Source organism: Notolabrus celidotus, chromosome 11 (assembly GCF_009762535.1).
Source record: "Notolabrus celidotus isolate fNotCel1 chromosome 11, fNotCel1.pri, whole genome shotgun sequence".
In the NCBI taxonomy this organism is placed as follows: Eukaryota; Metazoa; Chordata; class Actinopteri; order Labriformes; family Labridae; genus Notolabrus; species Notolabrus celidotus.
In genome coordinates, this window is record NC_048282.1 from 29,165,011 (window position 1) to 29,176,208 (window position 11,198).

Below are 11,198 nucleotides of genomic sequence, written 5' to 3' on the forward strand. Positions count from 1 at the left end.
TGAGATATCTTTTCAGGGGGCCCAGAATTCCTGGTGACGCCCCTGCACACATTAATAATTTTGTACATCAAAAATGTTTGCTTGAATATTTCTGTTTTGCATTTAAATTGACACACCAACACATAAGTACGTCAGGTAGTTTATTTTGTTGTAATTGTGCGCGGACAGCTTAATATTGCTCAGCATTCCCATGCGTTTATCAGTCTTGTACCAAAGCAGATTCAACCGAATGGTATGCTCTATAAACATCAGCTTAAGCTACAGCTCCCTCTAGTGGATATAGAGGGGAAGTGAGTCACTGTATGTAACAGGAATGTTTGCCTTGTGCAGGAAGTTGTGTGGCACCTACTTGTCTAATAAGAAAACTCAGGCCATGAAGAGTGTTCAAAAAGTCTAAATAATAAAATCACAGTCACTGAGAGACCAGCTCTCATCGTATGTGCGACATCTCCTCCAGGAAAGGCGTCTTCATGCAGCCGGTGCAGAGCTGGTCCATCCACAGGGGAGCCTCGTGCTGCAGCGGGGTGCGCCGAGGGTAGAAAGTGTATGAGAGGTCGTAGTTCAAGAGACAGCTGACAGAGGCCATGTACAGGTCTGAGAAACGCGAGAGGCGTCTGGAGAAGTAGGTGGGATTGTGAGACGTTCTGAAGATGCTGCCAAACTGAGGGTTGAACAGGTTCTTTATCATCACCCTGTGACACAAAAAGGCCAGGATGTAACTTGAAAGGGTGATAAGAACATGTGAATGGATATACTTTTGATGCTGAAGAGTTTTCAGATCCTTTGCATGAAAGAAAGTTAAGACCACAAAGTGCATATAACACCAAACCCATTCTGTTAGAATTTCCTGAAATGCACCCAGACAGACTCCACCCTCTATGTATTTACTCTTTTTTTTGCTTCTCCCTCACTCAATCTCTTTTGTTCCTCTTTTTTCTTTTCAATTGAGTTATTATTGATACTTTTTTTCATCCCCTTTGGTCTTAGAATTATTTCTTATTGATTACTTTTATTATAATATATTGCCACATTACTGCTCTTATTGATTGCTAATATTATTATTCTAATTTTTTTGTTCTCCTTTCATGTTTTGTAATGTTTGTACTTGTTAGTATGTCTGTATCGACTACATGTATATACACTAATTGGTGAATTAAAAAAAACAATAATTTAAATCTTAAAAAAGACCACAAAGTACAAATGTTCAAAATGGACTAGTAATCATTTTCAGCTGCCAATACATTTGCAGTTATGTGATTTCATTTTCCATTTAGGACTTAATGTTTTATATAAGTCAAGTTATGCCCTGAAAGTCTTATCCTATTAATGAACGTGCAACTAAAGCTATCTAGTAAATGAATAGGAGAAGAGATCTTAAAAATAAACCAGTTCAGTACTATAAAACTGAAACACTGAAGTGAAATAAATCCAGGTATTTGAGTTCTCTGGGTGGTGAAAACGTGTAAAGAATTAAAGAGCACGTAAAAAATGCCTGCAGTTGTTGCCAGCGTTCTCTGGGGCTCCGTAGTGAAGTTGCAAACTCTGTTGTTCTTGCAGCACCAGTGCATCCATTCAGTGTAAATGCTGGCCTGCATAAACTACAGGCTTTGGAATTGTAGCCTTGCACAGCTTGCATTGCACACAAGTGACCAACAATGCACTAAGTAGTAATAGTAGCATTCAATTCAACACTGTATAAGGATGAGGATTCTGTCAAAAGCGAGTTGATTTTTTTTCAGCGGCTAAACAAATTTAGAGGCCGGATGAAGGTTTAGGCTTCTCCTGTGAAATGCATCATGGTGCATGTAGGTAATTCTGCCAAAGCTCAGAGAACAGGAGAACTCTGTTTTCTCTTTGATATTGATTGTCTATATTAACCTCCAACACTGATGGGACATCTACACAAATGTGGCAAACTTTCTCTTTAAGATAAAAGCTCTTACTTGAGTTCGTCTCTCTCTTTCTGCCACTCCTGAAAAACCTCTTTAGACTCTCCATCCCGATGGATCTGTAAGGAAGAAGAAGACACAGTTATGAACAAATCAAGGTCTATAGTTATAAAATAAATAACATATTTCCAGTCAAATATGACAGTTTGTATTTTTGGTTCAAGCAAGACTGAAAAAGTTGTTTTGGTTTTTCATTTTCATTCTTTATTCAGACACATCAGAAAGCAGCTGAGGCTTGTAATTAAGTATCATCAACACAAGTTACTTGGAGAATCTATTAGACTCCTCTTTTCCCTACTCGTCATTATGACAATAACCAGGTGATAAGTTCTCACCTGCAAGCGCTCCATTATCCCGGTTAAAGCCTGCAGCCAGGTGAGGTTCAGAGCGTACTGGTTCGTGCTCACCACTTTGGTTTCATGCTCAAGCTCAGGCACAATGGCTGCTGTTCTCCAGCCATGTCTCAACATCAGGTCCTGACACAACAAAGGAAATAGCTGTGGTTAAACTTTGGCCGGTGCAAGAACGAACTGTAGCATCCTTCAGGCACACAACAAGACTTTGCATGCAGTGTGTTCATTTAGGAGAGGAGCAGAATAAACAACAGGAGAAATGAATCCAGAGATAAATATTAGGTTCCTGAAGTGGGAACAATAACCTATGAGGAGGCCGCTAGGAAATGTTTGATTATATTTAAATGTGTCTGAGCAGGAATACCAAATGTTTCATTGTCACTTATTCTGGGTCACTTTTGTTCTATCAGAGAATTAGGAAGCTCAAGTTGGATTTTAAAATTGTACTGCTGGTTGTAAATCACAAATTTCTTTGTTCTGAACCTTCTATTTTGTTTTAATTGCACTTTTAAATGCAGCTGTACTGCATTTTGTTTCTTATTTAGAGCACTTTTCACTGCAGATGCTATACCAAAAAAGGCTACCTGTAAAACGTTTAGCTTTTAAATGTTCCTATGACTTCTACAAAGTAATGCAAACCTTCAATTCTACATTATTTGAAAAAAAAAAAAACAGACACTCTTTACTGCCATCTGCTGTTTGATATCATCTGCATGCAGCTCACTGTAGCCCCACCTAAAAACCACATGGGACATTTTTAGAATTGTGCAACACATGGTGGCTTTGGGCCTTTGACAGTGTGTGCATTTGTTTGTTTTGTGCAGAGTTCATATGAGCTGTAATGATGCATTTTTGCCACCATTTAATGCAATAAAATTGAGGGAAAATCAGCAATCCTGGAAAAAACATTGTGTGTAAAATTCCCACTCCTGGAGGATGTTCAGAAATGCAATAAGGGTAAATTACTCATGAATCAATCATCCCAGTAAACTGTGATAACACCAGTTAGTCATACTGAGGATGTTCTGCAAAGGACTCATTAGTGCTGGCATCATTTTGTTTCAACACTTACTGCCAAGTCACTGTAGAGATGGTCTCCAAAGTAAAGAACCTTTGAGCCTCTCCAGCCTGTCAGTCTGAGAAAGTCAAACAAGTTTCCCTGGAACAAAATATGAAATCACAGGCCTGTCTGTTTAGTATATTAAGAAACACAGAATACAACAAGTCACAACATTTGTCAGCATGTTCAAACACATATTTACAAGAAGGAGAAATAATCATTCATAAAAAGGACCATGGGGTGCACAAATATGAGGACACATTAAGATTTCAGAGGTCATACAGTAGCTTTAGAACAGACCTGTTTGTAGATCTGTCCTTTTTCCAAAGTGTTTATCTTTTCCCACCGCAGGTCTCCATTACCATCCAAACATCTGAAAGGTCTGTAAGAGTGAACAGTTTGAGGGATTATCAAAGAGTGTCTGAGCTCTGTCTTCAAACCAAAACATCAGTGTGATTGTTCAGCTCCACTGAGTGATGAATCATAGAACTCCTTTCTTCAACACGTGCTCTTACCTGATACAATCAGTGAAGAAGTGAGGTTTGTCTGCCTGCACAATGACAACATCAAAGAAGTCTCTCCAGTTCTTCCCCACCATGTACGTCATGCCTTTGTCACTGCATGCAAGACAGAAAGGAAATGTTGGGATTGCAACAGAGCTGTTCACCAGCCTAATGAGTCATGACGAACGTGCAGCACAGAGAGTTTCCACTCACACAAAGCTGAAGGGGCTGTTAGTGATGAGGAAGAGTTTCTTCCCATTGCTGACCAATCGGTGCAGAACAGCATCAGTTTCTTCACCCCTCAAAATGAACTTCTCTGTGAAGAGAGAGAAAACAGCTCTGTGCCACCGAAGTGCAGAAATGTGATGATTTTAAACTGAAGGAGGAAAGAGTGTTCTCACTGAGATCTTCCATGATCCATTTATACATGAAACCTTTGAGGTGAACCATGCCGATAGCTTCCTGAGGACAAAGAGGTACAGGAATAAGAAACAGATCCAAGACGGGCCAGGTTCAAAGACTTAATGGAGCTTTACCTGATCTACCCTGAATATTATCTGCTGGAAGAAAGGAAAGAGGGATGGAAGGAATGAAGAAAAGAAGGATGGAAGAAAATAGGGAAGAAAGGAAGGAAAGAAAAAAAAAATAAAGAAGGAAGAAAAGAGGGAAGGAGGGAAGGAAGGAAGAAAAGAAGGACTAAAAGAAAGAAGGAAGGAAGGAAGAAAAGAAGGAAGAAAGAATGAAGGAGAAATAACAAAGACAAAAACAAATGGGTAATAAAAAGAAAGAAAGAAAGAAAGAAAGAAGACAGGAAAGAAGGGGGAAAAGAAAAGACAGGAAATAAGGTGAAAAAGAACGAACAGGGAACAGATTAAGAAAAGAAAGGGAAGCTGTAGTTCTCTGAAACAGTAAACCCCATCACCTCAGGACCCAGAGGAAGATCAGTTACTGTTTTTTGTTCCCCATGTCAGAGTCCATTTCAAAATTTCCCTGAGCTCAGCAGATTCCTGAGCCCACAGCAGAAGAATCACAGCATGTCAAACACTCAAATACACTGGGTCAGTTATCTCTTCACTGTGAGCTACAGGGTGAGGCCACAGCTACAGAACAAAGGGGTCCAACATCAAATACTGTGAGAACCAGAGGACTCACTGAGACGTCCTTGAAGAGGTGAACCGGATCATACTCGATGCCGTTGGTGACGAAATAATCATTTGCTACAGCCAACAGGGTCATCTCAGGGATGGAGAAGATGTCCATGAACTGCTTCACCTTTGGTCCCTGGAAAAGAAAACACAGAACTCAGCAGTGTTTGTATCGAAGCAGAAAATAACCTTACTTAGAATTATGTTTTAAAGTCAGTGAAACAATTTATTATTCTTTATTATTCTAGCCCTGAAGTGCTGGTCATCTGTTGGGTCTAAGTTGTAGCACAGCCGCCTGCCATGTGCCAGTGCTGCAGCTCCAGTGAATGTCAGCTGTCATAATGCTATTACACTCTAGTACTCAGCACAGATGGCCGATGACATCTCGTTGCATCGTGTATTTTGATCCAGAAAATGGAGATAAAGCTGTATGCCAGCTGTGTCTGTTTAAACTGGTAAATAACCAAGTAATTGGAGTAATACGTAACCAGCACAAGCATGTGGACGTTAACCTGCAAGCTGGACCAAAGGCTGGTGATGCTAGCTCTGTGTGTTAAATGCATTGTGCTCAGTTTTGAGTGTTTCCTGGATGTTTTCTCCCCTATGGATTAGTTGGCTTGTCAGAATCTTAATTTCCACCTAAATTACCAGGAAATGAGTTGCTTCGTAACATCCCTAGTTTTAACACAACTATTTTTTAAACATGGATATATATTTAGGAAGTGTTTAAGTAACAGAGCTGTTTTTTTCTGTGATGAGACACTAATTGAGAGAGAGCTGCAAAAATCCATTGATGGAAAGAAAAAACATGACACACTGCAAAATATTGTGTTGATATTTTAGTTATTAAAATGATCTTTTATACTTTACTTGATAGGAGAGCTGAACAAAAATGAGAAACAGACGAAGTATGAGGAGGAAAGAGAGTGGGAAATGATGTGCAGTGAATAGCTAAGGCTGAGAAACAAACCTGTGACCGCTACATCTGGGACTACAGCCTCTGTACATGAGGTGCATGCTTAACCAATGAGCTAAACTGGCATTCTGTTCTGTTGATTTTCGAACTAAAATTTGTGTTTCCAGTTTCTTAAATATGAGGGTTTTCTGCTCCATGACATCTGTAAATGAATGTTTGGGGTTTTAAACTGCTGGTTTGAGAAAAGAATTAATGCATGGAGGCCACGTTGACTCAGGACAATAGTGAGGAACTGTTTTTAAAACTTTTAGACTTGTTCTTTTTTTTTCAAGGGTTGATCACCTGACCTAAATCTACTAACAGTAGTCTGCAGCAAACCTAGGTTAATTAATGTCATTATATCCATAAAATAAAAAAATATACGATTAATTACAGTAAAAGATCTGGTGACCTCATCAGTCGCAACAGCTGTCAAGGTCTATGTATGCTTAAATAGTACTTCTGATCTCTGATAAATATAAGTACTAAGTAAAAAAAAACCTACCCATAATAACATGTTGATTTTGTAACAGTCTAGTTATGACCAAGGTAATTTTCTCCAGTCATCAGAGTAATTAACATATAGTCCGTGCTATTATAAAGTCTATTGCAAATGGCCAATCTCGACCTCCATACTTTCAAATGACTCTCCTCCTCACAGTGGGAACCATTTGCTCAATAACCACCACCTGCCCACCCACCGAGAGACTGTCATGAAAACTCAACGGAGGTTAGAGCTGCAGAAAACCTTTCCCAAGGAGAATTAGAGGACAGAAAGTCGTACGTCATGCTCTTGGAAAACACTTAAAAGACTCAGTGAACCAAGAAATATGTGGACCTGATTCAACTCCAGTGTGCTCCCAATTAGCAAACGAGTCAGATTAACCTCCATGCCTGTCAGACACAATAGGGATTTCTACTTCGTGACTGACTGAGTGCAGCGATCTGGAGTGCTAAAGAGCTAAAAACAAAAATATTTTGGTGGACACAGAGTTCTTGTGGTCAGCTTTTCAGGGCCTGGATGACGACAACAGGACAAATGGGATTATAAAACTCACCACTGAGATTTATGTAATAGTGACGGCAGGCGATACCAGACATGTTTAATATTTTAGGACAGTAACAGATTTAATCCTTCTCTACGTCCGTGTTTAAGAATGGCTGGATGAGATCAGGACAGATTTGCTGAGCTCAGAGAGTGATACAAAAAGGCTTCCCATCTGTGCCAAAGCAAACATGTTTCACAGACGAGACACATTCAGGAATAAATCAAAAATCAAAGAGCAGGGACTGAAATCGATGTCAGGCTTTCTCAAACTGATTATAAGATATAAAAGCCAGATGTGCCTGATATAAATCACCCAACTAATCCCCTTTAATTAGAGTTTTCACTATACATATCATCATCCTCACCTTTCCATAGAAGCCACTGTCTTGCTGCAGAGGGACGTGGTAGGTCCCTCCGTAGAGCTGACTGATCTCCTCATCTGGTAACGGGCTCAGTCCCCTTGAAGCGACAAACATAAGTTAATATGGCAGACGCTACATAATCAGACGAAACAGATGGAGGATTTAGATACAAAACAAAAAACAATGTGGTTTAAACGTGGAGAACAAAGCACAGCGTCAACCTCTTACCGATGCACTGTTCCTGGCTGAATGTAGTGGAAGGCGTCTATCTTCATCAAAAGGCCCTGTATAGAGGAAGAGGAGATTTTCAATGATAGTTTCAATGTACAGGGAAGTGAAAACATCTCTCTACTACATTGGGACATTTGTGATGTAGAGGAAGTTACCTTTTCAATGTCGTAGTGAAGACCCCGGGCGGCAAAGTTGGGAATGTAATCATATTTGGCGATGCCTTCAGGGTACTGTAAAACAGGAGGACAAATCAGGTGATCTAACTTGGATCTCAAAGCAGCTATAATGTCAATATACTCATGTACAGACGTGCCTCACAACAGCAGCCAGGATACAATAACAGGTTTGTAGGGTTTTAAACAGACACTATTACAATGTTACGAAGACAGGAAGGAAAATACCACTTAATTTAAGAAATTAAAGACAGTAAGGAGAAAATTTGAACTTGAGAAAATCTCAGGATGGCTCTTTAATAGAGGCAGGCTTTTAAAGGGGATTTATAGAAGATTGCTGACTCAGCTGACCTTAAAGTGCTCAACAAGGAAACCCTTTGCTGTGTTGAAGATCGCTGCATCCAGGGCATTCGAGTACAGCGCTAACGTGTAGTCATAGTCAAAGCCGTAGATGTCCACCTCCGCCAGGCTGACCTCATTGTTGGCGTAAATGGTGGAAGAGTTGAGGAGGTTGCACGCCCCTGGTGGGATCAGGTCTGAGAGCAGAAGTGAAACCCACTCAAAGTAAACAAGAGAAAAGCAAATCAACTACCCAAGGACAATCACAACATCTGACACATTTTTCACATGAGAAAAAACCCAGCATACTCTCTTTTTTATGTTGGACTTCTGCATAAAGGAGAGAGGAAAAGCTGCTGCTGTTTTTAATCCAGTGAGGCTGCAAAGCCAATCTGAGGTTGCACAATGTGTGCTTCTAAAATTTGAACCAACTCAACATGTCGATCCCACAGAGAACATTGTGTACAGCCTTTGCTTAATCAAAGGGTGTGCGGTGACTGGTGAGAGCATAGCCTCCATAGCTCTTGTCGCACAGGTTGTTTTTATAATCTATCTCATCAGTTTGACCGACCTATATTTTGATACAGTGCGACCGTCATATAGTTTACACATGGGCACAGATTAAACAAACAGTCTACAATCTGCCACTGAGGCTGGCTCTAATACTTTGGCTGGAATATGAGCACAGGAGCAGGTCCATGTGTGTCGAAAAGAGAAAGTAGGCCGGGTCTTTGTGTCCTGGGACAGGCCAGTGAGGGCTGCAGCTGGCCAGCAGTCATACAACTCTGATACTAGAGTCAATATACTACAAGAAATACCTCTACTTCATCTGGTTCACATTACAAAATATCAAAGCTGGGAAATTACCAGCGAGTCTAACAATTTATGAGAAGTTTTGAATGAATCTCGTTCTGCAATGTGTTCATGTTTTTACATTGCTTTACTTTGAATCAACTGTCAAGAGAAACACTTCAGGTGTATTAGAGATAAATGAACTTTCATAGCACCATAAAACAAATGATGAGTCATGTATCAGTGGTGGACTTTAACTTGTGTGCGTATACAAATACTGCTTTTATAATAAGACTTAAGGTAATTTAACATTGCTCAATTATTTACACCCACACAGATTAATATTTTACACTAGAAACATATAAATCAGCACATTCTGGTGCTGTTTTGAGTAAACTATCCAAAATTGTAAATTAAACAATTAGTTCAACCTCGACCAGCTGCAGAATTAAAACATTTTAATGCATCAGTCATGAGAATAATCTGTCATTATACCATGTTATTGGACTGTTATGCTGCTGACCATCTGACTCATTTTTAATTCAAGTCACAAAGTTAAATTCTTGCTTGTGTTGTACATCACTTTGGACAAAAGCGTCTGCTAAATTAAATTGTAGAATTGTAGAAAGTTGATCATGATTGCAGTTTAATACAGAAATATTTAAGACTTTATTCCAGAGGAAACTCATTTTTGATATTACTACAAGTCTAAAACATTTAAGACACAAACTGAATCTGATACTGTTGTTACTATCTGTGTTTTTATTACAAATACCAGCATTGTAATTGGGCCATCCTTTTAATGGTGTCTATTCTTTTAAGTGAAACTTTAATGCACCAGTGAGGAGTTTTTATCTGGTTATGAAACTGATTGGAATGAAAAGTGATGCCTCTGCATTGTTGACATGAGTAAACAAGACCATCAGCATTAAGACTGATAATGTTACACAGCATTTTTTTATTTTTGGAACCTCCAGGGGTAGGTACCTCTTCACAGGAGCTCTAAGTATGATTGTCAATAATTGTTCCGTCTCCCCCTGCGCCCTTTATTTTTATAGTATTTGTCATTTTACCTATTTCAAAATGTGTGAGAAAATATGTCACCAGACAAAGATATGAAAACAGAATCTTGTCATCCTAACATTTTTCTGAAATGGTGACATGGCACTTCATTTGCAGTCTGTAATACTCCTCTCAACTTTGATTTCACTTTTAGATAAAATAAATTGTTGAAAACTGCAAATCTCAAAGCTAAAGTCAGTGTTTTTGTTAGTTAACAGGAATGTCAAAGGAGGACAATGAAGCAGCAACATGTTTTCCCCTCATCAGCTCATTTTAAAAAGCCCAAAGTGAACGTCACGCATGACGCATAGAGGAACCAGCTGCGTTGTTGTGCCAGCAGTCAGGATGAGCAACACAAAAAAACACAAAATGTCCTCACTAAGAGGTTAACATTTCTAAAGCAACAAAACTAAAACTGTACAGTAGCTTGTTTGTGTTGGGGAGGGGGGCTGCATAACAACTCTGAAGTCCACTGCTTACCGTGAACCATCCGTTTCATGTCATTGTACCGAGCCCACAGGTAGGACCTCTGGTCAGCTGGAGCTGCATTAGAGGTGTATGAGCGCCTTCTCACACCAGACACACCCGGAGCACCCACGGGCTCCTTGGCTCTTTTCTTCTCCCCTTTCGTGCATCTGTGAGGCGGTTCGCTGGAGGACGTCACGTCCGCAGTCGGTGGTTTCTCCGAGTTGGAGCTGCAACTTTTTTCATGGCCCTGCTTTCCTCCTCCAAACTCCCTGCATGCTGAAGACAGTCTGCTGGTTTTTGGGGAACCAATCACAGGAGGGGTCCTGTTTCCTCTGGTCCATAGTGTGCGGGTTAATGCAGTGCCCACTGTCTTCAGAGACATTTTTACAGCTGTTATGGAAACACGACAGAAAACTGCTGCCTCTGCAAGCTGGCACGAGCAAGCAGACCAAAATATTCGTGGGGCTTAAATGTAACCACGCCCCTTTAGATAGAGGGCGGGGCCGTGAGCCCTGCAGCCAATCAAAGCCCCAGACCTGACTGTATCTGGGGTCCGACAACAGGATTTAGATGGCAAAAAAAGTGATTTTATTCTTATCTTCAAATGCATTAACCCAGCTATCAGGGAATGTTCCCACTACATTGGCTAACATGCTGTTAATGTTTCAAGACAAGGTTCTGAATGTAATATCAAAAAACATCTTCAGTATGTTTATCGATTGAAATAATATTCCCTTTTTTGTCAAGGAAGAAAGAAA

The 11,198-nt window shown here is 40.0% G+C and overlaps 1 protein-coding gene across 1 annotated transcript; it reads right to left on the reverse strand.

Annotated features, from left to right (window-relative positions):
- Positions 1-123: 123 nt before the first annotated feature.
- On the reverse strand, positions 124-10,911 carry nt5dc2 (5'-nucleotidase domain containing 2). Its single transcript, XM_034696579.1, has 14 exons — positions 10,453-10,911; positions 8,131-8,315; positions 7,762-7,836; positions 7,604-7,659; positions 7,379-7,472; positions 5,018-5,146; positions 4,267-4,327; positions 4,079-4,181; positions 3,878-3,979; positions 3,663-3,744; positions 3,375-3,461; positions 2,285-2,425; positions 1,944-2,008; positions 124-692 (listed from the first exon to the last, which is right to left on the reverse strand). The coding sequence occupies exons 1-14, from the start codon at positions 10,820-10,822 to the stop codon at positions 431-433; spliced, it is 1,812 nt and encodes a 603-aa protein (XP_034552470.1). The 5' UTR covers positions 10,823-10,911; the 3' UTR covers positions 124-430.
- Positions 10,912-11,198: the final 287 nt, after the last annotated feature.